This window comes from Podarcis cretensis (assembly GCF_951804945.1).
Source record: "Podarcis cretensis genome assembly, chromosome: 6".
Classification (NCBI taxonomy): domain Eukaryota; kingdom Metazoa; phylum Chordata; class Lepidosauria; order Squamata; family Lacertidae; genus Podarcis; species Podarcis cretensis.
The window spans coordinates 41,318,834-41,344,721 of NC_137175.1; the positions used below are offsets into that span (position 1 = coordinate 41,318,834).

Here is a 25,888-nt window from a genome sequence, read left to right on the forward strand (position 1 = left end):
GTTTCTACCCCTCCCATGATTGTGGATTTTGTTCTCTCCCTCAGCAACCCTCCCCAAACGCTTTTACCTGCTTAAACCGAGGTACCACTGTAGTAGCCGTCTTTGTTTACACACTGCAATACCACCGCATACCACAGGAGGGCATGAAGAACACAAACCGACAACTCCTCGCTTCATCAGAGGCTGTTTTATTTTCGATAGCTTCTCTTAACACAATTTTGTATCGCATGAACAGATTTCTTTAGGAGCTTAAAAAAAAAAAAAAAAAAAGCTGGAAGGAAGGTGACATTTTCAACAAAATGTCATAGGGTTGAAACAGTAGTAAAAATAAATTACCAGCATGGCAAAAATGTTATTTACTTTACCACGTAAGCTTTTCACTAATTCCGTTCCTTACAGACTGTACATGTTTTACAATTGACCCATTTCGAAAGAAAAAAAAGTTACACACATACAGATGATGCAGGCAACACAGTATACTAACAAAGGCACTGCCAGCAGTAGTCTGCGCTTCTTAAGGTAGGGCCTCCTCTAACTCCTCTCTCTAAGGCGTCTGCTCTGCCACTGCTGAAGTGGCTAAGCTTTCTCTCAAAATCCAAGCTCCGTGGTGGTTCCCCCCCCCCTTCTCCTCCTAATGCCCCTTAGCTATATATAATCTTTTAAAGAAACAAAACAAAAATAATGCCAGCCTGTTTTTGCAGGTGGCTTAGTCAGCAGCATTCACATAAATTGCATAAGAAGCCATGCCTTCTATTAAAAATGTTCAAGACATGCTGTTATGGGATGGGGGTGAGGGGAGCAGGGAAAGGAAGAGTGCCATTATTGAAAAGCAGTTATTTAAAAAAATAAAAACATAACATTATATATATTTATATATACTCAACATTCCTAGGGAGAAGTAGTCAGTGACTTACAAAGACTGTTTCCTGTTCTTGTCTCTTGGTGATGGCGCAGGAGGCTGACATCCTGGGGTCCCTCCTCAGTGTGCCAGGCCAACCGTTTCAACAGCGCTTAGGAAGAGTTTTGAGTGCTTTCTCGCCTGGGTTCAATAGTTGCATGTGCTTATCTGGATCTGCGTCTTGCTTTCCTTGTGCTGTGCTAATACATCTTGTACAGCGGTATTAGAGACTGAGTAACTGTCTATGGGGGACGCTGTGGTAGTGGACTTCCTGAAGATAACTTTGGAGGTACCTGAGAGCTCTGTGCCCTTTCAGCTGCGGTGTAGAACCCCTGCACTCAGCCCTGAGAAAGAAACAAATCTTCCTTCCTTTGCCTTCCCAAAGAAAGCTTTGCTCCGAACAACGTCATAGAGGGTAGCCAGGTTCTGAAAACATAGATGTGGGCCTTCTGGTGTTACAAAACAGTTTTGCAATGCAAATGACATAGAGAATCAATTCCATTTTTTTAAGTGCTGGGAGATGAGCCCCAAATTGGCTCATTAGCAGACCTGCACCCTGGTCCCAGTTCCTACTGGGTAAGAGGAAACTGTATACTGGAAGGAAGGGCTCTAAGTTGAAAATATTAGGCTGGAAGCATAAACAAGAAAACAACCCTGAAGTGTTGCCAAAATAAAAATAAAACTGACCTTATTTTCCTGTGTGAAAATATAAACTCTTTTGCTCAAAGTCCAAAGCACTCTAAAGCTCATCAAAACCTGCTCTACTTCTACAGATTTCTTGACATCTCGTTCATTCATTCTGCTCATTCTGTGCAAGTCTGTTTGGCATCCTCTACAGTGTCCACATGTACCAGAGCAATAACCCTCCCATGTGATTAAATTACTACAGAGAACACGTTCAACTCACTTCTGTCACACATACATAAATCCACGTGGAAAGGTACTGGGATGGCAGGAGAAGAAAAGAAGGTAGTACAATTGAAGACAAGGCATCTTCCACTGCTTGTGTGAACTACTAGCTCATCCTTAAGCTAGCCTCAAAGAGGAAAGATTTCAAAACTAGTTTGTAGGGTCAAACTCACACTGAAATACATTGAGAAGGGGAGGGGGTGGTTATACCTTAAGCAACCCAATTCCTTGGATATTCAGCATTCACTGCAAAGTTTCCTGTCTGTTTTGTTCTGTACAAGCAGGGGAAATGGGAAGAAGCAGTGTTCATTTTTGGTTTCTGGAGGGTCAGTGGATTGGAACATTTAATTTCCTGCTCTATAGTTGCCAGTTCTGAGCACACACCATGGACTACAACCAATTGAAAAAGTGTCCTGAGGAAAAAAAGGTTTCGGTTGGGTGGGGTTTCTTTCCATTTTTTAAATAATATATATATATATTTGAAATTTAGTTTATCCCTAGCCACACTTCCAAGTTCAGGTTATCCAGGCTTCCCATTTGCTTCTTTCAAGGCCTCATGCAGTCTTTGTTTAAACCTGTCATACTTTTTCTGCACTTGCTGGATTTTCTCTTTTTCTTCCCTTTCTAGTATCACCAGGAAATTCTGTAGCTCTGGAATAGAGAAGTCATCCCACTGTGGAGAAAAAGCACACACACACAAGCAAACTTTAGATTGGCAGACAGAAAATACACATTATTCCAAGTCTGTGGGTAGATGCTAGATGTGACCTGACTAACTGACATGATTTTCTGCAGGAAAAACCCACAAAATAACTCATCCTCCCCAGTCTTTCATTTTACCTCATTTGCTACACTGAAACCTTCAGGCCCAGAAAGTAGAAGCCTCCCACAGGAAAAATTACAGTCCCTATATAATTTTCCCAACTTGGCTTTCCACCACAAAAAAAGAGTTCCAATATGCTTAAGGGGTGGCTTTCTAGAATAGAGTTTGCTAGGTTTTATCGATCGCCCTTTAATTCAATAGCTGCAGTTCAAAAAGATTCAGAGAGTGGCCCAGTTCATGCAATCAATTCCTCACTTAATAAGCCACGCTATGCGCTAACTGCTTGTGGGTGCTCAGGACCCTTGCTTCTCCCTTCGTGTAGTTTAATATCCTGGCTTCCTTATAAGACATTAATCATAGCTTCCCCTTACATGTGAGCCCTGAAATGATGGTTAAGAGCTGAATCCTGGCTTGTTTTGCTGCTCCCTTGCAGGGAGGATCGATGGGGCTGTGTGGAGGTGAACAGCGCTTGTTCATATCCTGACTTGCTAAGCCAGGTGGTGGTATAAAATAAAAAATCCAGGTGCCCAAACTTTGCAATTTCGCACAGTTCAAAGGGTGAATTCTCCAAAGATTTTTTCAAAAAAATAAAACCCAAGTTCAAAGAATGGGTTGGGGAATAATTCTGCAAGCACAGCAGTTCAAGGCAAAAATCTCAAGCGATGGTAGTTTCCCTTTCAAAGACACCACCCAATCCACTTTTCAGCTTTGGAGTATTAAAAGTGGTTTGGGGCTTCAGTGACGGCATGTTCTGAACTAGAGACACGGCAAAATAAAGTAAAAAAGAAGCAATGTATATATGCACCCCTTTAAATCACAGTCACCATCCAGAGATTGAGTGAAATGTGTAAATACATGAGATTCTTGAGATATTATGACCCTAAGAAAAAACCCATTCTGTGTGTGAATTTCAACATTTTCTATTACCAAGGTGCTCTGTAAGAGCTGGGTCTACAGAACATGATGCCCGCAGGTAGAAATGGGGAACCTGTGGGCCTTGAGATAAACACTGCCTGATCATTGTCTGGCTGGCTGGGACTGATGGGAGTTGGGACTCCCAACAACAGCCACAGCTTCCCCATTCTTGCCATAAGAGGAAGAATAAAGAGAGAAGGTAACTCTTTAAGGTGTTGAAGACCTGGGGCTTCCAGTCAGATCAGGTTTCTAAGCAAATGTACTTTACTGGGAATCCTTGCTCCTCTAAGAACTTCCATTTTGCCAGCAAACTGTATTTTGAAAAGCAGCTTATGGCAGAGTTCTGGAAGGCATGCCTATTCTTAATTTTGAAGTTGTTTCTTGTGCTCAACAGAAAAAGGAGATAGTGTAATTCCATACTTTAGCTCAGTCCTCTAGTTTAAAAACACAGTGGAATTATCTGTTTGCTATATTGCTGTCTCTGTGCATCCAGATGATGTGAGGGTAGGGTGAGAGTGGAGAAAGCATGTATTTAGGTAATCTATGGATGCAAATGACTAATCTGCAATATTGCACCAAGCTCATCTACCTTTTGAAGATTTATCATATGCTCCCTGTTCCTAAATTTCAAAAACAAGCATTTTAAGGATTATGGCTCAGAACTCTGCAAAGAGGCTGACTTGTTACAGGTACACTCAAACTTTAAAGAAAGCCAAGTGTAAACAATAAAGAAAGGGGAATCAAATGTAGCCTTAAAAGACTCCTGGCTCAAGGAGCCTTTTATTTGCCTCTATTCCTTCCATCTTCAAATGCTGGCACCGAATAATCCGTATCGTCAGTAACAAAGAAGGGAACCACAAGAGCAGGAAGTGTGCTTTTTCCACCCACTGCAAATGGCTGCTTGTGCGATGTGACTGCCTGCTTTCTGAGAGCAGAACGTGTTTGTGCAGGTTTGAAAGGCAAGCAGCTTCCAGACTTACCTCAACTTCCCCTGTTTCGTTTTCCTTCAACACAAAACTGAGAATGTCTGTGTCAGGACCTGCTAGTAGCCGGAGGTACAAAGGGTACTCTGTTACCGAGAGCTTCTGGGATAGAACTGCAGAGGGGACAAAAACATGAGAGAATCACCTGAGGCCTTTGAAAAGGAGGGCACATATTTCAACTATTTAAAAAAAGCCCTCCCACACCTCTCCATGTTGTGAAGGCCCACAGAAAGTCAAGGAGAGGACAGAAAGAAAGAAAGAAAAAAGGCTGCAGCATCCAAGTGATGTTTTGCAGTTCTTCCCTCCCTTTCCCAAAGGAGTGGCTAGCTGTGAACCACTACAGTATTTCATAAACATTTATTTTAAATTCTCCAGAACTGAGGGTTAGCACCAGCCATTTACAGTATATCCCTCAAGGAAATCTGTAATAGGGCAGATTAGTAACACTTCCAGTTGGCTCCAAGGCAAACTACAAGCATCCAGTTGTATCCATTTGAGTCATAATTTCTCCATAGCCTTCTACTACAACTACCTGGGACCATTCTGTAAAAGTGTGGGGGGGGGGAGTACTCTAAGCACAAATGGGGCTTACAGAGCAACCTTCCCCAAACTCTGTCCTCCAGATAATTTAGACTACACAGCTCAATGGTTGAGGTAGTGGAAGTTGCAGCCCAGAACACCTGCATCTCACCAGATCTGGGGAGGCAGCTCTGAACTTTACCATTATAAACATAAACAGCTTTGAAACAAAGAGAAACAGACTAGCATCGTCTACATCATTTTATTTGGATGCCGCCTTCCCACAGTTAAAATTAAGCTTAAGGCAGCTTACAGCATTAAAAGATTTACAGAATTACAAACATAACAAATGTAGCAGCCCAGAGTGGCTGAGGAAGCCCAGCCAGATGGGCGGGGTATAAATAATAAATTATTATAGCTATAAACAAAAAATGAAACACATGAATGAGTGCACAACCAAACTGAATGACTTCCATATAAAGCATATGATCTAAAGATACAATTTTTTTTAGTATCAACTGCAGCAACAAAAAAACTCCTAAACAAACCCCAACTCAAGAAACTGTTCAGCAGCCTCAGCTTTTGTTGCTGGAGTGAGTCAGGGCCCTGCCCTTCCAGGCCAGGTGGGAGAAGGTGGAGAGCAGGACTCAGCCAAGAAGCAAGCAGCTCTTCTTTGAAGCCTGATCACTTTATTGTTATTACTGTCTCAAAAGGGAACACTATCTCACCTTGACCATCTTTCTGCATCTGCTTGAAAAGTGCAAATTTCTGTGGGTTGTCCACCACCATAAATTTCTTCAGAAGTCCTTGGATCACCTCACTCACGGTGGTGCTGCTGCTGATGTGCAACTGTTTGATGGCATCCAGTGGCAGGTAGAAGGATGTTCTCTTCTCTGTCATGTTGGCCATGTTGACCTCCTTGAGGGCATCGTAGATGGACTGCGGCCTGATCCCTGCTGGCACCGTCACAGGCCGGCGAAGTTTCAGGTGAACTTTAATGAAGCCTGTGTAAGTGCCGTCATCATTCTGATAAAATTAAAATGAAGGTGAAAAGATGTTAAAAAGCAGGGTTGGTGGCATTTATTTTGTTTGCTGAATTTTTTGAAATATGGGACACAGGAATTATTTCCATAAAAGCTAACGGAAAGCTTTCAGAGCCATTCACTGACTATTGACAGAAACAACTGAATGGGATGGGAAAAACCTCTTCAGTACTGAAGGGCTGAGCTAGTGCAATCGTTCTGAATTCTCACTTCCCTCAGGAAAAGCACACATAGGCTGTGTTTGCATGTAACTCCAAACCATGGTTTAGTGTTAAATTTGGATTTGGATTTGGATTTGATATCCCACTTTATCACTACCCGAAGGAGTCTCAAAGCGGCTAACATTCTCCTTTCCCTTCCTTTCCCACAACAACACTTTGTGAGGTGAGTGGGGCTGAGAGACTTCAGAGAAGTGTGACTAGCCCAAGGTCACCCAGCAGCTGCATGTGGAGGAGCGGAGATGCGAACCCGGTTTACCAGATTAGGAGACTACCGCTCTTAACCACTACACCTGGTTTAAGTCCAAGGGAAAAACTGGGCTCTCCTCTGCCTGTACAGCTGGGAAGAGGAGTTTGTCAGAGATGAGTTTTATTTTAAAGGATGTTGGCTTAGTGTTACATGTGAAACAGGGAACCTGGTTTAAAACAAAATGTTAGTTTAATAAGCTCTTTTCTTAGCTTTTTGACGCCATGATGCTATGTGCAAATGAAGACAGACTCTAGATCGAGGAGAAGGGTACATGTAGGGTCTAGAGACCAGAGGAGCATGAAAGAACTGAGACAAATGGAGTGAACCAAGAAGTACAGAAGGATTGGAGAGCCTATGGACTTTCAGGTGCTGCTGAACTACAATTACCATCATCCCGGGGGAGCCACAGTTTCTCCCCAACCCTGGAATATCGGGTTATTAAGTCTTCTGACTTTATTCTTTTAAATTCTGCCACTTATGGCTTCTATTATTCCAGCAGTCTTGTGACCTGACAAATATTATGGAGCAACAAGGGCCAGAAAACAGGATGGTAAGAGACAAGAGTGAGCATCACTTACTGACTTGCACTAGCAATGACTCCTAGTCATTCTCTGGGGGCATTCTAAGCCACAGGCAAGGCTTAGCAAGGCAAAGTCATTGGTGAAAGACTCACAGGCCAACATGAGTTGGGTGAAAAAGCCATCCCCTTTCCTTTGTCTGAATTCTGAACGGGCCTTTTCTTTGTGTATCTGCAGAGTTTTGGCTGTTGTTTCTCCAAATGAGAACATAAGCAAGAATGCCAACTGAAAGCAAATTATCAAAGGTCCTGGTACCTTGGATGGTACATTTCCTGTGATGGAAAAAAATGAACACTTCTGCTTCCATATGGGCATGAGATCTGGGGCAGCTGCTGAACCACAGTGGGAGGTGGCTGGGCTGTGTTAATCTTGACTCATCTGGGCTAGAACAATAGAGCTATTTGTGGAAAATCATTTGCTGTAGTGGCTACAGAATGCATCAGTTGAAGATTCAAAATTAGCTACAGAACAGTTTTGCCCAGCTGCTATATGGCTCACACCAATTACACCGCAGGTTCACAAAATAAGCTCTGAAGGAGTGCTGCTGATGGGGAGATCTATCCAAATCCTGAATTCAAAAAGTGTCTGTCCTTTGGACTTGCTGCTTAAAAGAGGCACGTCCCAAGTTATTTTCCTTACCATAAGACCTGTGCACAATTACTAGAGCCAATGGTGAAATCCCATGCTGCCCATCTATTAGTGAAAGAGACTTCCCTTTCTCTCTCCTGCCCCCACTGCAGACTCCACCCATGAGGCAAGGTGGGGCAACCACATCAGGTGGCAAGATGCACTGGGGCAGCAGATCCAGCCTCCAAGGAATGCATTGCCCGCTGCTGCCACTGTAATGGCACCAACAGCTGTGGCATGCTCTTTGGAGACCAGATCTGCCATCTCCTCAGCAGCCCGTCCCCATGCTGCATCTACAGCGGCCTCTTGCTGATTTAGAGGCACTGCTGGCCTCCCACCCTTGTTCCCAATATACATATTTATTCCTCCCCTGTTCCTGATGTAGATCTTCACTTACTTCTCCTTCCCTGGCCCAGGGGGTGGGGATGATGACACCATTTTGTGGTTCAGCTCAGGGGCCAAAATGCCTTGGGCTGGCCCCAACTCCTATGCACCCTCAAAAATCTGCTCCAGAAGTTGTTTTGATATGAAAGATGGACAACCAAAAGACTGAACAGATTGATGACAGCAGCTGTACTGCTCAGGATGTTATATATTCGTTTGGCTGGGATGTTATGTCAGCTTTGCTATATTGATCAGTTCCGGTAAGCACAGCAGCATCCATGAAGTAATGTACAATCTAAACACAATCATGCACATCGACCAACACGGTGTGAAAGGAATTGACACAGACTGGAGCTCAAGTACTCTACCTCTGAAAAGCAGAGTTGTGATAAGTGTGAACGCTGCTTCTTTTTTCCATTTACTCCTTGTGAAGCCCTGGTCCATTCTTAATGAACTTATTGATTATGAATCATTGAGCTATGCTGTACTCTCATAATAAGACTACCCAAAAGATAGGGACGGATAGAGGTAAAAATCAATACTTTTTATATTTTGTCCTTGTGGTCAGCTGTATAAAGCATCAGCTGTGGATTAGTTCCTTCCCACACATCGCCACAGGAATTAGGTGGCCACCCCAGTTGAGGAAACGGCAACTCTCAGAAGTCAGGGTTTCATTTGTTGTATGTGTTATTAGTGGACAAAAAATAGTGTATATTTCCCCAATGAGTACAAGGGGCATGAGGTAGAGATTGGTTCACCTTTGAACTTGGGAATACCTCCACTACAACTGCCACAGGGGAGGAAAGAAGACCAGCTTCAATATACTGTTTTGTAGCTTGCATGACAAGAGCCTACACTACTGTCCTAAAAGTAACAAGTAATACAGAAAACGCAGTACATACCAGCTTCATCAGCAAGCAGTTGTTGACTTTTGAGTTGTAACTGTCAATCTTCTCCTTCAACTCTTGGACAGTAGGAGCTTTAGGTTTTTCTTCTTTTTCTTCCACTGGTTTTGTTACATTCTAGAACAACAACAAAACAGAACACTTCAGTTGGCTCATGCAGCTTTTGACATGATCTTACGACATCCCGCTTCAATTTGTATGTTTTATTCTTATTTATTGCTTTTTAAAATTAAATTTATATCCTGCCCACCCTCCCCAAGGAATACAGGATGGTAAGCAATAAAGCAATATTACACCTTAAACACAATCCCAATACAGATGCACATTGTTCTTACATGCCTACACATTATTTATCACCATCACGCAGTAGTAGCAGCAGCTTTTCTAGTAGCAACAATCATTTCTAAAATGCCTAAGCTTTGTTAAGTTCAACAAACAGGTTAAAAGTAAGATATGTACATGAATGGGAACTCCTTCCCCAGGTGCTAACCAAAAGGAAGATCATGAGGGGAGAGAATGACCTTGGCTATTAGGAGTGGGTGTGTTCACTGTACGAAATCCCTTCCAATTTCTCTACCAATGGAATAAACACAGTTCAGTACCTAAATCACGTTAAGTTACTTTTGCAAAGCTGTTAAAAAAATTTTTTTTTGCATGTCACTCAAACTTTGGTGTTTAATTTGATGGCTGATGGGTTGTTGTTTTTTGCAGAATTTTGAAAGGAGGGGCAAAGGGCGTTGCCATACAAGCTCTTAAACAAACACAAACACATCTATATGTAGTTACCCAATGAACATACTGACCTCCCCCCCCCCACATCAGAACTTTCTATGACATATAATGCATTGCATTTTTTGTTAGAAAAGTGGTCCAGAGTACAGAAATGCCTTCTGAGCTTCCACTTCTATTGGGACACCTGCAGAGGACATCAGAGCATGTGATATATTCCCAAAGCAGTTGGAAAAGAAGCACACTATTCCCTCAGCATAGTGTTCAGCATCTTTCATGGAGGACATGCCAATCAATGTCAATTAGTCATTATAGCTAAGCGGAGCCTCCACATCCTGACTCTATGTATCACTGAATACCAGATGCTGAGAAACAACAGTGGGACAGGGCTCCCCAAAGGCGTCTTCTGATGAACACTCGGTTATTCTGGTGGGACTCTTCTGAACAGTTAAACAGAATGGTTCTTAGTGTGACATTCTGTTTTCATCTAGCCTGTAAGAACCATTATCCCACTGAGCCATTTACTGTGACAATATAAGTCTTATACAATACATGAGAGGTTGCTATTTGAGCAGTCGATGATAACAGCAGAATCGTTGTTGCAGATCTGATAAGTGGACATTTCAGTGATGCATTGGTTCAACCTGCTCTGGGATCTTGCCTATTCTCCAAATGGGAAAAACAGAAAACCAACAGAGATGTTGCTCATAGCCTTTTTCAGAGGCCCCGAGGTGGTTACTGCCCAGCACACTTTTCCTGTACATTTTACACTGTTAAATGTATCTATCTCTGGCACAGGAGGACTTAGCAGACCTGCTTAGCAGCACAAATTCAATCCAGAGGGCTTGTAGGACTTGTTCCTTGTGTATAATACTCAACAGAAGCGCCCTCCCCCCAGTGGGTGGGAGTTGCTGATTGCAAGGGGAAGGGAACTGGCACTGTTCAAGGCAGAAAGGGTATCGGACTGTTTTAACTGGAAAAGACCAAAATAAGAACCAGTGAAATGAGTTAAAGTAGCCAAGTATGCTAATTTACAGAGCAGAGTCTTCGATTTGCTGAGTTTGGTTTAATGATAAAGAACACAAGAAAGGAGAGCAGGTGCTCCGAAGGTCCCCTTCACTAGTTAACACCTAGACAGCAGGTGAAGGATGATGCAGGTCACCTACACTTCACACTATGGTGAGCTGCATTTTATTTCTATTTAAGTTACAATGATAGCATCTAAATTTGCTTGCATATATACAAATCTGCACGTTATGCAAGTCAGTGTCCTCTTTTTTTGGTGAGATCATTCCTATGAGGTGATGCCTAAGTTGCCACCTGAGCTTGCATAGGGGAAATATACGGAATTCCCCAGAGGTGAGTAAAGCACATAGTAAGTTTTTTTTAAGGAGATACTTCACTGCATTTGATGTAAAGGCAGCATTGCTAAGACTTCTCAAGCAACGCCATATAGAACGCAGCCTTTCACACACTAAATGAGAGTCCCCACTGTCAATGATGGAAGCCACAGAAGTATTCTTTACAGAATGTGGGTAGTGTTGGGCAGGGCAAGCTCAATAAACTTTGCTGCCTGTGCCAAAAGATATGATGGCATGTCCACACCAATTCTGTGTGGCACTGAAGGGATGGTGGAAGACAGACCATTGGGCACACACAGCTCTGTCCTCCAAAGAGAGGAATGACCAAGGGACTGCCAATATTGCCATGCAGCATCTACCACCTGAGGAGGGTGCCTCATTCTGCCTAATGATAGGCTGGCCCTGCAGTTGGTTAGAGAACCCACTCTATTTGGATTTCAGCACAGATTCTTAGAACCGTGAGCCAAACTACTACAGTAAAGACAAGTCTGATGAGCTTTCACTACAGAAACCCCTCTTAAGGGCCATGGGCATATCCAGACTCTGGATGAGGTAGAAATTTTGTGCTTTGTTTCATTTGGTTTGAAGGACTCATGAGCACTGCAGAAATCAAGAGCCTTCATTTCACAGAAGGATTGATAATTTTTATCACCATGCAATTTATCAGAGAAATTGCGGATAGTCATTTCTCCCGGCAGTGATAGTGCTTTTGGATGGGAGGCAAAACAAACCTGATAACCTCAGTCCACACAGGAAGTATGCTCATCGTAGCTGCTGCAAACAGTCTAGCACAAGAGTAGTTGATGTGGGGCCCTCAAAATGCTACTCAACTACAATCCCCACACTCCCTGTTCTTTAGGCCATGCGGTTGGGACTGGTGGGCGCTGGAGTCCAACAACATCTAGAGGGCAAAACATTGGCCACCACTCATCTAAGTATAATCACTGTGGATAGCAGAGCAACTGTGGTACAAAGCAATAATATTATTGATACCTAGTTGATTCCTCTGCATAAAAAGTACAACACCATTTTATAGTTTAATTGTTGTTAGCTGCCCTGGTGGACACTAGAAGAGCAGGTTATAAATTTTAGTTTATTTTATCTTGTTTATTAAACAAACACATAAATGTTTTGTGAGATAATCACTGAGGAAAGCATAATTTGAAAGCACCCAAATATATCGTTCTGCTCCCAGTCAAGCCTAGGCTACCTGAAGCTAGAGATAATAACCACTGTGTTATAGTTTGGAAGAAATCATTGTACAGAGAAGTTCTAGGGTCATAAGTCAGTCAGTGGAAGACTAGGAAAAGAACTAATGATTCATGACTTTGCTCTAACTAGTGCAGTAATTTAAAAACCCTGTCCTACCTGCAAGTTCATTTTTGCAACACAGGATGCAACTGAAAGCCACAAGTACTGTAACTTTAAACTCTGCAGCAGTATTTAATATATGAATGTGCATTCTCCATGCAAATAATACATGTACAAATCTCCCTGCCAACTGCAAAAATTGCAGGAAGTATTAACAACCTGCATGCTTCCTAACCAATCACTTTTCTCACAGTCACAAAAGGAATTAGATCAATGAATGTACAGCCTGAATGAGCAATTACTGCATGCAGGAAACACACAGAGAGGCAAAGGCTCTTCTCTCTCATTTCAATGTATTTTTAAAGGAAGCCAAATCAGAACATAGGGGAGGATTCCCAAGTGGGGCCTTATGCAAATCCACCCATTAATCTTTCGATGCAATCAAACACACCAGTAATCAAGACCTGTCACAGACAGGGACACCAAAGAGAAATGCAATTAGGAGCTTTGGAGAATTTAGAAGGGAAATAAACAACTTTAGATACACAGTAGGGATATGGAGGCAAGTCATTAAATGAACAATGTGCAGTGTGTCACCAGAGTGATGGAACTGCAGGTGCTAAATAATCAAACTATTAATGCATTTGATTTTTCCATCAATACTGGGGACAATGGCACTCCATGAGGGTAAGTGGCCCAGCCTTACCTCCTCCAATGAAATCAATAAACTCACAATGACTTACATGAGCTGGAGTGTAACCAATATAACCTGTTGAAAAACTGAGGCAAAGAAGGGGAGAATGGTTATCAAATCCTCTTAATGTCAGAGGCCTCAGCACGTGAAGCGACCCTGCCACGGGGGCCACCGACCGTAAGGTCAGTTCCTAACAACCCTTCCCTGTGGGGATGCTGAATTGGGCAGGGCATAGACTACCAACCCATGCTCAGCCAATGAAAACACTCCCAGCAGCAGTGTGAGTGCCCAACCATCGTGTCATGGATTCCATTCTGGGGCTTGGAAAGAAAAACACAGCTTGCCAGAGGAGGAGCACATAGCCGTGGGAGAAGGTAAGCAGATGGGTTTTATCTTTAACAGATTACAGAATGGTTTCCTTGGACCTTTCTGGACTAGAGCTCCCATATTTCCTGATCATTAGTATGCTGGGTGGGGCTGCGTTTGAGTCCAGCACCACTGGAAGGGTCACAGGTTAGCATCCCTGTTCTACAGTTACAGGACTGCTTTACAGTGACTGGGATCGATTCACCAGGGTTTCACTCTGGTGTCTTTTCTAGACTCACCTGGATATGTGGCAGATTTAAACTGGGACTTTCTGCAGAGAATGTAGGTCCAAAAAAGCATCAAAGAAACAAAAGCAATAACTTGTCTATGCCACTGTCAAATAAAAGCAACTTGATTTTTGTGGATAGTTGTCTTGATAACTCTCTGACTTCTCTCTGCCAACACAGTTGCTAGGCTATCACCTAGGTTAATTAAAGGTATTTATAAGTCTATCATTCCCAGAGTATGTTCTTTATTGGGTTTAGAACTAATTACCGGTAATTCATAATCTCACAACTGAGTTTGGAAGAAACCACCAAATGCATAGGTTTCTTTATAAAAACAGCTTTGTGTTTAAAACAACAACAACACACTTCAGTTCTTTATACTAGTCTAGTGGGCAGCCATATGGACTTGGTGTTTTTCCCTGTTGCATGTCCTTAATAGTAAATTCAGCTTCTTACTCTTGCAACCATGCTGGAGATTCAATATTTGCTTCTACTCCTGGAGAGGTAGCTGTGCTGTCCAGAGCAGGAGAAACAACAAAGAAGCCTATGGTATCTTAAAGACTAAACAGGTTTATTATGGAATAAATTTCCTGGACTAAAATCCAATCTAGTCCATGAAAGCTTATGCCATAATGAAGCTATTAACTTTTATGTTGCCAGAAGCATCTTAACTGGCTTTTGGTTTGTTTGTTTTTAAATAGACTATACAAAACTGATGTTCACGCACCATTGCTTCAGGAGCAGCAATGGGAAACTTGTCCTCTGTTGCTGGACTACAACTTCCATTGTTCTTAATGGCTGTCCATGCTGGCTGAAGTTGGAGTCCAACAACATGTGGAGGTCACAGGTTCCCTATTCCTATGTTTCCCAAATTTGGGTCTCCAGCAATTTTTGGACCATCCTTGACCACTGGTCCTGCTAGCTAGGTGGGAGTTGTGGTCCAGAAACAGATGGAGACCCAAATTTGGGAAATCTACAGAGTAGGACAAATCCAAGAAAGACTGCTGCAAAAAAGGTGCACATTTTAAGCTCCTAACCCTCCTCTCAGTAATAAAATATTATTTTGCAGACGGAAATCTGAGACAGAAGAAAAAGCAAACTGCCCAAGTGCCCAAAGAACTGGAAGATGAACAGGAAGGCTGCAAGCCCACTAGGAAGGTCTCACAATCTCCTGGGTCCCAATACAGTTCCTTATCAAGTACTCCATCATTCTTATGAGCAAAAACTAAGAGAGAGGGAACACTGCATCCTACTATGAGGTGAGATTTACAGAAACACCTTAAACTATGACCCCTTTGCATGTGGCTGCTCAAAGCAAACAGAAACATACCAACAGGGACACGATGATAAGGAGACAGGCATAAAATTATATCAAGGTGTGTGCATCTGAATGTCATTGTGTTCAAAGCGAAGTCTACTTCCTCTTCACCTTCACTAAAATGTCAGCGATACTGTAAGAGTATTAGATTGTGTTATGCCCCACACTGTTGATGGATTCTTCTAGTGAAATAAATTTCTTGAGAGACCAAGCTCCTAAAATTACAAACAGATGAATGTTTGAAGTTGTCTGTAATCTGATTGCCCCTTTTGCCATAGGTAGAAGATGCAAACCTCAATGCTACAGATGTCACCTCAAAAGAAACCCTGCTCATAAAAAGCAACAAAGCCAAGGAACTGCAGGATGAACGCTTTATTCTTAGAAAGGGCAATGACCTATTATTAAAAGACCATCCCAGTCCCGGAGCTCATAAGACTAAGAGTCGGCAAGCTGTAGATAATACAGGAATGCCTCAAGATAAAGATGATATTTCTTTCAAATTGGAACCATGGAAAGGACCAGTTTTACAGCAGTGATTGGCATACTGCAGCTCACTTTTCATGGGTGAAAGAATAGAAAAGCTTCATCTCTAGTATAGATCTTAATGGTTCAAATACATTAGCAACCGTAGCAGTCCTCGTACAGTTAGTTTTTATAGTACTGATTCCAGAGAAAAAGGAAACCAAAATGAGCAGTTCTGTTGAACTGAATTCTGCTGGTGTGTTTAAGTCTTTTAGTTACCCAGAATCCTCCATGAGGCATGATGCTAGACATGTTATTACCAGAACCGTTTACAGGGTGCATTAAATATATCTCAAAAAAATTCTGCATCACAAAAGCTCAATTCTGTAACATGTGCAAATATTTATCTGTTTACTTTGAATAGTTTGTTATGTTTCTGCTATTTACAGAAAAAGGGAAAGTCAAATTGGATGGCTTTAAAAGAGGAGTGGATAATTCATGGAGGACAAGACTGTCAACGGACAGCCTTGGAGGCAGTATGCTTCTGAATACCAGTTGCTGGAAATCGTGGGGCGGGAGAGTGCTCTTGTGCTTGGGTCTTGTTGCAGGTTTCCCACTAAGAGGCCACCGTGAGAACAGGATGCTGGACTAAGATGCGCCATTGGCCTCATGCAGCAGGTTCTCCTTATGTTATTATGCCACAGCTCTGATGCCATGCTCCATATGCACTGGAAAGTCGGTCAAGCTTCTTGAAATCTCACAGGTTTCTTAGGATTGGGAAATTGATTTTGGGGGTGAATTCTGAAATTCTTCAGAATATGAAATTGTGCTCCTAGTACCAAATGTCACCCTTGCACAATGCAGTCACAGAACATACAAAACCCTGAACGTTTTTGTATTTCTCATTTTCTAGCATCAGTATGCTAGTAGGTTGTTATACTGGTGAGCACATTAATCTTCAAAAGGGCAGCGTGTTCTATAAATAACAGTATCACTTTGTTTCCAGTGACTGGACCTAGAGCTTCTAATATGTTCTATGCAGTCTGTAGTGTTAATGAGGAGGCACAAGACGGGTGCTGATGACTGACCTGTTCTGTAGGCACAAAGGTCCACAGCACCCCTCCCTCAGCCAAACTGGACCCCCTGGACTGGTCCATGGGCCAGAGGTTTCCCACTACTCTGTTAAGAGTTTTAGTCTCATCTACTTCTTGTACACTTGGCGCGTCACAGAAGTCCATAAAAATAGTCATCTGGCTTTTAAGCCAGGCTCCATTTATTCATTTTTTCCATCAACTCCCTCCCCATAAGATCCATTTCATACTTTCTCCATAGCACAGCACAAAGGACAGAAATCGCTGCCTCTCCCTCAATCCCTCTGTGACTGCCAGAAGGTTTGAGGGAGAGATGGAGTCTTATCTCATTTGTACTGTTTGGAGAAGATAACTGCTGTTACTTAGCTTCTCCAAGTCACAGTGCAAATTTCCCTTTTGCTACTGGTAGAACAGGTTTTACGTGAGAAGTAACTAGGTCTCTGGGCACATGCAAAGGTGGCTCTATCATACCCTCTTCAGCTTTCAGGTGGTTGGTAGTATTTGTCTTCAGGCGGGTCCACTTTGTGCATAGGGACTATAGGGAAATGAGGACAAAGTACATGTGTAACTTACAAAGTATATTCATACGACAGAAGGAAAACAAATCTAACTGCTTAGTCAAACGTGATGCTGGAAAACTAAGAGCTGATATGGCACGCATCTTTCTGCTGTGATTCAATGTGGCTTGTTATTTCGTCTTTATATTAACATTTTAATTATCTTTACACAACATTGACAAATAAGACAGAAAGAAAATCTGCAGAGATTGTATATGCTTCCTTAGTAGTACGTTTTAAACTTACAGCTCAGAACCTACATCAACAAACAGAAAAGTGCTAGTGGCAAGATTTACTCCTCCAGCAATGGATCTACAGTTTAGACCCAATTCTAGAGGGGAACAGGGGCACTACTGCTTCATTTAATAAGGCACTATTTCATGACAGGAGCTCACACCATCAGGCCATCAAATAATAATTGATTCCAACAGGACTTGATAAATCAGTGCCCCCAGTCTTTAATTTCTGTCTCCCAAACATTATTCAGCAGTGAGGTGACTAAGCACAATTCCATTCCCACTCTCTTTTCTATTGGACAGCAAAGTTACGCTCACCTCTTGCTTATTCCATTTACCATTTTCTTTGTAATGTGTCTCTACATCCTGTCTGAGGCTACCACCCCCTCATTTTAAGTACTGAAAAACACCACAGCTGTGACTATGAAGAATAACAGAATGAGACGCTAGAAAAGCATTTGCTTGCCAGGATTCATGGCTCTAGGCATTACTTGGTGGAAATGACACAGGTTGCTTCCAGTGATGCTGCAAAGGGATGATTTAGATCCATTTTTCTGTATGTGCAATTTGCATTTGAATGCGGTTGGCTATTTCCAGATCACATAAGAACAGTCTATTGGATTAGGCCAATAATCTAGTCCAGCAACCTGTTGTCACAGTGGCCAGCAGATACTCAAAGGAAGCCTGCAAACAGGACCTATGGTCAACAGCACTCTTTTCGCTTGTGGTTCCCAGAAACTGGTATGCCGAGGCACATTGCCTCAAACAGTGGAGGCACTTTAGCCTCCAAAATTTGTCTAATCAATGCCAGTGGGTGGTTCTTAACCTCTGTATTATTATTTTTAATGTAATGGTGCTTGGACTGAGATGACCATCTTGAAGGTAATCTCTCACAGGTGTTGAGATTTTGAGAGGCTAGCTCCTCCAAACTGGATTGTTATTCTGACATGCCTTCAGCATGGGACAACTGATGAAACTATGCATCCTTGTATAGACTGGGCCACCAGAAATAACTCTTGTCACTGCTACTGTACATGCTCCTTAGCATTTCTTCTTTTGGGGTGGGTGTCAGATGTGTGTTATCATTTTGGTGAGTGGTCTCTAATGTACTGGCGGAGGAAGAGGTGGGGGGGGGAGCGTCCCGCCCCTGGAAGCGTGATCCTGGTGGGGTGTCATCGCGGCTGCCTCCTGGGCAGCGTGCCCCGCCCCCGCCTGCTCTCCGCCCCCCCCCCAGTGCCGGAGCATGAAGCTCCACCCCTGCTCTAATGCCACACCCCTACTTCTGCTTCCTCCTCACCTGAGCACAACTACGCCATTTTGTTTTTACTTAAGAGATCTTATTCAGTAAGAAGAGACCCATATTTTTTAAAAATTAAATTATGTGCTGGAACTTCTATGATAACAGTATCAGGAGCAGTGCTTTTTAAAAAAAAGAAAAGAAAAGAAAAAGGGTGCTAGTACTCGCCATGAAGTTGTTACAGTAATTGCCACATGTTATCATTAGAAAAAAAGGTGCCGGTAATGAGTACCACCGAGTACCCCCATAAAAAAGCATTGATCATGAGGAAGGTACAAACAGTGATGGAGCTTCAGGCGGAGAGCAGGCAGGGGCGGGGTTGGCGGGCATCCCAGTGGTGTGGCGCACCGCCTCTGGGGGTGTAGCGCCCAGCGCAGGTGGGGGTCAACCACGATGGCACCCCACCAGGATCGTGCTGCCGGGGGTTGGTGCGCTCCCCCCCCGCACTCCTCTTCCTCGGCCAGTGGGTACAAAAACTTGCATACACAAGCAGCACTGATGCCACAACAACCATCCATCTGGAAGCAGCCTTTACCTGTTCTCTTCAGGCCATGTCTGAAAATTATTATCACCTGTAGATCTCAGGGTGGTTCATGACATAAAATTACAATATAAAAACACTATATATGTCATTTCCTGGACCACAGATTACCATCTATGACTTGTTCATTTAAGTGGAAGTGCTACAACAGAACCACATTACAGTACATCCCACAAAACATGGTCTGCAATGACTTTTAAAACTGTTTCAATGCTGGTATATGACAGAAAAAAACAAATGACATGGTCTGTCCTGCTAATCTCCATCTTCCTAGTATTTCCTGCATTTTGTGGCAGATTTCTGTACAGAAGGCCACATGATTTAGTGGCTAGGGTATCTGAATGCTGAGAGCCCAAGTTCAAATCTCTATGTTGTCATGAAATTCATTGGACAGCCCTGGGACAGTCACTATCCTAGCCTGCAAGGACACATTTTCTAGTAGGAAACGACGTGTATGAGTGCTCCAAAGCAGTTATTTTCCTTCATTTACTCTCCTTAGAATTCAGTTACAATTCCCTCATTAATTCCCTTGCCTTCCAATTCATATACTTTAGTGACAGTCCCATAAGACTCCCTATTATAAAATTATTTCCATTATATTTATCACAGCAGTATCAAATTAGCTTATAAATATAACCCTCACAACTCCTGTTCAAGTAGGTAAGTCCCCATTTTAAAGAGGAAAAATAATCCCCACAATTAGTGCAATATTTGCTGCTGAAAGCTTTATAAACACTGCAGGCAGCGGACTGGATCATGCAAAGAAGGGACTTTTAACACAATGCAACTCATGCAGCTTTGCTATAAAATGGACGTTCTAGATTTCCTCATCTTGACTGTGTGTTCTCTAGAACTGCTTCTTTCCACACTGTCACTCATGGCATACTTGGGTTCCTAACCTTAGTTTCTACCAGTAACAAGCAGAATCTGCTGTAAACTCATGGTCTGATTTCGCATTACTGTATGTAGGCACCAAGTCACACAGTGCCTATTCTATCCAGAAAATAAGCCTCTTCCAGACATTTAAAAAGGCTGAAGTGAACATGTGGAGAGGGAAACAGCAGCACAATGGCAGGTTCCTCCTCACATTCATAGATATATGTGTGGACAGTCATGATACATAGCAGAGGTGCCACCTCCCTGGGGCCCTGGGTGCCCGAACAGCCACAAAATTCCCCATGAAGGGGCAGGGCACCCGAAAATTTTGGTGCCAGGGCCATGGCCCCGGGCAACCATGGTCGCAGGGCCAAGCTGGCACTCCTAGTATGTACAATGTATCAAAACACATTCTAATAAATAAACATATTCCCCTCACTCCGCTGCACACATTAATTTTAGCCCTTCTAATCATTAGAAGCTTTTGCACATCCTTAATAAATTGTAAACCCAACCTAAAACAGCAAGAATTCATTTTTATTCTAGACAACACTACAGCAGATTACATACAGAAAACAAGAGGCATAGGGATGTCAAGAAGTAAAGATTTCACCTTGTTATCAAAGGGGGGGTTCATGCAGGTTTTAACCAGTACATGCCCAAGATCAATTCAAAAATGCTTGCAAGATTGCTTTGCCTCAGAATACAAGGCAGTAATTGACCAGTTAACAGACAAATCCATTTCCTTTCTCAGACATTTTAAATTTAGCACTACATTTTGCCACTGAACAAATATGAGTTTTAGCAGTCCTAGCACTTCCCAGAGGGTCATTCAGCAAGTCACCTTGCATGTGGTGTGGAATTAATTTGTTCTTATTGCACCTCCGTGCTTAGTGACAGATGGTTCAACTGTTCCATTGCCAGCAAACAATGTAAAGATACACAGAAAAGAATTGACCTGTGTTGGAAACTGATCTGTCACCCAGCAAGGATGTCACCATAATTCTGAGTTGGAGCATCAGGGAGCTGCCAACCAAGCATCACCCTGCAAATAGCCCATGGTAAGAAATAAAAGAAAATAACAGGTATACATGGGGGGGGGGGATCTGTTTGTTCACAGCAATTCAGGCTCTAAGGTGCATTAGAAAATAATCTCCCTTGGTCTGCAATCAGAGACAGAATTTAAGTTGCCATTTCCATTAAGCATTTAAGAGAGCTTGCAATTGGACATATTCAAGATTATTGCTAAGGGTGCATTTCTTGTCATTATCCTGCAGGCAGCTTCTGTGGCCCAATAAGTACTTTAAATGAGAGTTTAATGAGAGAACTTTTCCAGTCCAAGGGTGCTTCCACACCCATTGTTCATTCACTATTTTATGAGGCACCTACCCAACTTTAAGTGGGACGCGGGTGGTGCTGTGGTGTAAACCACTGAGCCTAGGACTTGCTGATCAGAAGGTCAGCGGTTCGTATCCCCGCAATGGGGTGAGCTCCCATTGCTCGGTCCCTGCTCCTGCCCACCTAGCAGTTCAAAAACACATCAAAGTGCAAGTAGATAAATAGGTACCGCTTCGGTGGGAAGGTAAACGGCGTTTCCGTGTGCTGCTCTGGTTTCACCAGAAGCAGCTTAGTCATGCTGGCCATATGACCCAGAAAAACTGTCTGCGGACAAAAGTCGGCTCCCTTGGCCAGTAAAGCGAGATGAGCGCTGCAACCCCAGAGTCATCCACGACTAGACTTAACTGTCAGGGGTCCTTTACCTTTACCCAACTTTAATTTGTTAAAATATATTTATTCAGACTATTTTCACCCTACCCTTATGATGTATACAGAAGATAAAAATTCAAAAATAAAATCAAAAGCCAATAATTCTTAAACAGCAGTGACAATTCTCCAGAGCCTTGGTATATTTATCTATTTATTGCCAGACTATAAAAAGTAATCTTGACTCCCCATGCCAATCATCAGATGTGTGGGTCACTCTGAGCAGCCTTTGCAGGTGTGTTCAAAAACTCTTATCATGAAAACAGAGAAGCATCTTCCTTTCCCCAGGCGCACAAAGGTAGCCTTCAACTGCAGGCTGATTTACTGTTTTCTGTTATTGGGGACTGTGCTTGATTTTGTTTGTGAGAACTTCCAGGTCACCCACACCCAACCCTGCTCCTTCCAAACAATTAATTTTATTCTTTTATTTCTTGTAGTCTGGATATCGATCTGCAGAGCCACTTTGTAGTGGTCAAATCTTCGGCAAGCTTGCAATCCTGATGATAGAAATTGAGCATCCAAAACAGATTCAATTCAAATTTGTTTTGTTTTGTACTCTTGTAACTTGTACACATATCCTAATCGAGGGACAGCTTGTAAAAAATGTTTTCGGTTTTGTTTCACTTGGTAGTCTGTCACCAATGGCTGAAGGTTTTTTTCTTCCTTAGGCAATATATTTAAATGCTTGTGTACTGGCGAACTGTAGTTCTGTTTCTTTTATCACACTTCTCGTTTTTTGCCTTTATGGCTCTAAGTTGCTGTTTTCTTAAACTTTCTAGAGACTTGAGCAAACTTTCATTAACACCAAGGGCCGGTATCTCTTGTTCTTCTTCTAAATTGTTCAGAAAGTTAAGAGAGTTCATCCATCCAAATGTTTATTGAAGATGCAGAAACAGAATGGAGTAACTTTCTTTGGACAGTAAAAATATTTGTGGCGGTATCAGTGAGGTTCTTCTCTTCCTTGAGCACCAATTTAATGAACTTGTTGGGTTTTTCCAGCTCAGCCCCATGGGCTTGGATCCTTTCCTGGAATCAGGGGGTTTCCCCAGATAGCAACTGCTAAACTCCCAGGGCTGCAGCCACATGGCTGACATGGTGGCTACAACAGGGCAGGCTGCACTACACTCTTCATTTCAGCAGCATGCCCTGCCTCCTCCTCCTCCTCCTCCTGATCAGAGTGAGTCCCAGCAGCAGCTCACCAAAGCAAAACAAGGGGCAGAGCAGCCTTTTCAAAGCACACCATGGGACCTGGGCAGCTTTTGTGCCAAGAAGCACACCAAGGAGGGAATGGGGAAAATGAGGTCACTGAAGAAATCCACCACGCAGTCAGTCTGAGCACCCATGAAACTCAGTACACACGTACCAGACCTTATGAACCTACTGTACTTTGATCCCCAACAGAAAAAGCGTGCCTGTTTTCATATCACTGTTAAAAGGTACACTGCATTAATCCCATCTACTTCCCTGGTCTTTGTGTATACACTTGGGTCACTGTCACATACACAGTATGTTGTTGGCTGGGTCCTCTCTCCTCATGCACACATTAAAAACCTGAGGGCTCCTTCTTTTAGCATCTCGGTGCAAATGGAACTGTTCATAGTATTACTCCTTTTTAGTAGATACTGACAAAGAGATTACCAAGACAATGTTTGTTAACAGCTCATTTCATCCTGTCACTCTGAAAACAGGAAGTGTGGCAATCTTGTAAGGGTAACAGCTTCTGCTTTTAATGTAACCTAAAGTGCAGCAAAAAGCTTGCCTGCGGGTCCCTGAGCAAACACACAAAGAATGAGAAACTACAGAGAGTTGATTTTACTGCTTTCTTAAATGGCAATCCTCCGTTTGATGGACTGAGTGTGTGCCACACACATGACAAACAGGCCTTCCTTTATGTGGGATACAATGGTCTGGTTTTTACAGTTTAGTTTTGCCTGTGGCTTTTTCCTTTCTTTTTAATGGGCACAATTTTCATTTACGTTCCCTATCCTGCAATCCTAACGTCTCACCTGCTACTTGGTTAACCCACCCTGTAATTTCCATAACCCACTTACTGCTGGTTAAAGTGCCCTATCTTCCTCAACTATATGCAGACAGCTAGTATGGTTGTTTAGTAGTTATAGCTCTGGACATCGATAAAGGAGACGTGGGTTCTTTCCCCTACAAAACCTAATGGGGGGGAAGATGGATGTCAGCCTGACCTCCTTATAGAAGGGAGAGAACAAAAAGCTGAAACACGAAAAAAAATCTAGGCAGTTTTGAGTCAGTGAGTCACACATCACTGGGCTGTTATGAGAGTAATTTTTGATGGTTTGAGATCTCCTAACAGAAAAAAAAGACTGGCAGGTATGAAGGGCAAAATCAGACTAGAACTACTGAAAATAAGCACACCACAGAGGGGGAGATCAAACTCCAATTTTCAGCGAATACTTGAAATATTCTATTAAGAAACTCTAGTGATGACCATGACATTGCCAATACCATGCTCCATAAACACAGGATGTGGTTATACGATGGGACACCTGCTCTCTTTGTTGCACAAGACCGCCTCCCCCATCAGGAAAGGGGTCATTCAGCTTTGCACGTATGAAGTTCAATCCCCATATAGGACCTCATATTAAATGCAGAGAAAAGAACTGTCCCAGAAATCAGAGAGAATCATAGATTACCATTAGACAGACCAAAAGGTCTGACTCTTACAATAGTAGGCCAATTCCTTTATGCTATATTCTTCTATCCATCTCAATTGGAAATGCAGCCTAGTGACACCGGGAGTCCCTCCTCAGGAAAGGAATATTTGTAGGGAAACAAAATGGTTTGTGTATTTTGAGGATGAGGCTGTGAAATCCAGCAGTGCATTACACTAAAATTTCAGCATGTTACACCAAAAATATACTTAGCTTAACACACTAGTGAGTTTCCTAGTTCTTCTTACATTTTCTGATTTTGCTATTTTCATGCACATCTCAAGGAGGCAGCCCTCATATTTTACTGTTCTTTAGATATCCACATTGTACCCCCGCTATTAATAGCCAAAAACTAAAACAGGATGTCATTAGCACCTGCTCTGCAAACTCTGGCATGAGAAAGGCTGCTTGCTTTTGCACAATGCCCCTCACTCCAGGCACAGGAATAGGGCTGAAATAAAATCCTTGCTCCTAGTGAGTCTGAAACATTTGCCATGTTTAAACAATCCAGTTGTATTAGTTTCTGTCAGAGAAACCATTCTCCCTGGAACTTTCGGCAACAAAATGGATTGAAGATAAGAGGCCATAGTTACCGGTACCTCTACTCTCCACCACAGCAGATACATGTGTATTTGAGGTTGGTGAAATAAATCTAGGTACAAATCTTCAGTTGTATAATGGACCTATAATTTCCTGAGAAAAACAGAAACTGGTGCACACAGTTGGGTTTCAGCCGGCCAGCCAACAGCCCAGTGCAGCTACCTTTCCGGTTACAAAAAGAGAGGAAGGGACAAAGCAATGAAATTGACAAACAGAAAAAGTTGGGGCATTTTGTCCTTCCCACCTGAAATCTGACAGGCCTGATCCTTTGCGGAGAATTACAGTATACCAGAAAAAATAATGCTATTTGGATGGAATGCAACAAAGTTATAGGCAGCAGATGACCAGATGAGCCTCTAATTGAAATAAATGGAAAGCACAAAACATGAATGCAACCGAAAGGAATGGAAACAAAATGAAAGACTTAAAATGAGTGGGAAAATGAAAGAAAAAATACTGCACATCCCTGTCATCAAGAAAGTTCAAAGATACTGTATCTTGATTTAAGAATGGAAGGATATGTGAGAAAACTTAGGGCAACTATCTGTGAGAAAGAGTGTGTATGTGATTATATTTTAGTTTCAATACAGTAATCTGCATAATTCCCCCCCCCCCAGTCTTACTGGTAGAAAAAGTCCTGCTGGGAAATTCCCAGCCATATAAGAGACAAATTTGTATCTAGAGGGCAGGATCAGGGGAAATCACACGATAAAGCTTTTCAA

General features: G+C 42.5%; 1 protein-coding gene across 2 annotated transcripts in view; it reads right to left on the reverse strand.

The window, feature by feature from the left end:
* Positions 1-172: 172 nt before the first annotated feature.
* The window catches only part of RASSF5 (Ras association domain family member 5), a 111,408-nt gene continuing 85,692 nt past the window's right edge, over positions 173-25,888 (reverse strand). For both annotated transcript variants that reach the window (XM_079979541.1, XM_079979542.1), the window contains 4 exons: positions 9,050-9,169; positions 5,776-6,073; positions 4,526-4,641; positions 173-2,480 (listed from right to left, as the gene is read on the reverse strand). In XM_079979541.1, coding sequence (XP_079835667.1) covers positions 2,328-2,480; positions 4,526-4,641; positions 5,776-6,073; positions 9,050-9,169 — 687 coding nt within the window. In that variant the 3' untranslated portion in view covers positions 173-2,327. The remainder of the gene's footprint in view (positions 2,481-4,525; positions 4,642-5,775; positions 6,074-9,049; positions 9,170-25,888) is intronic.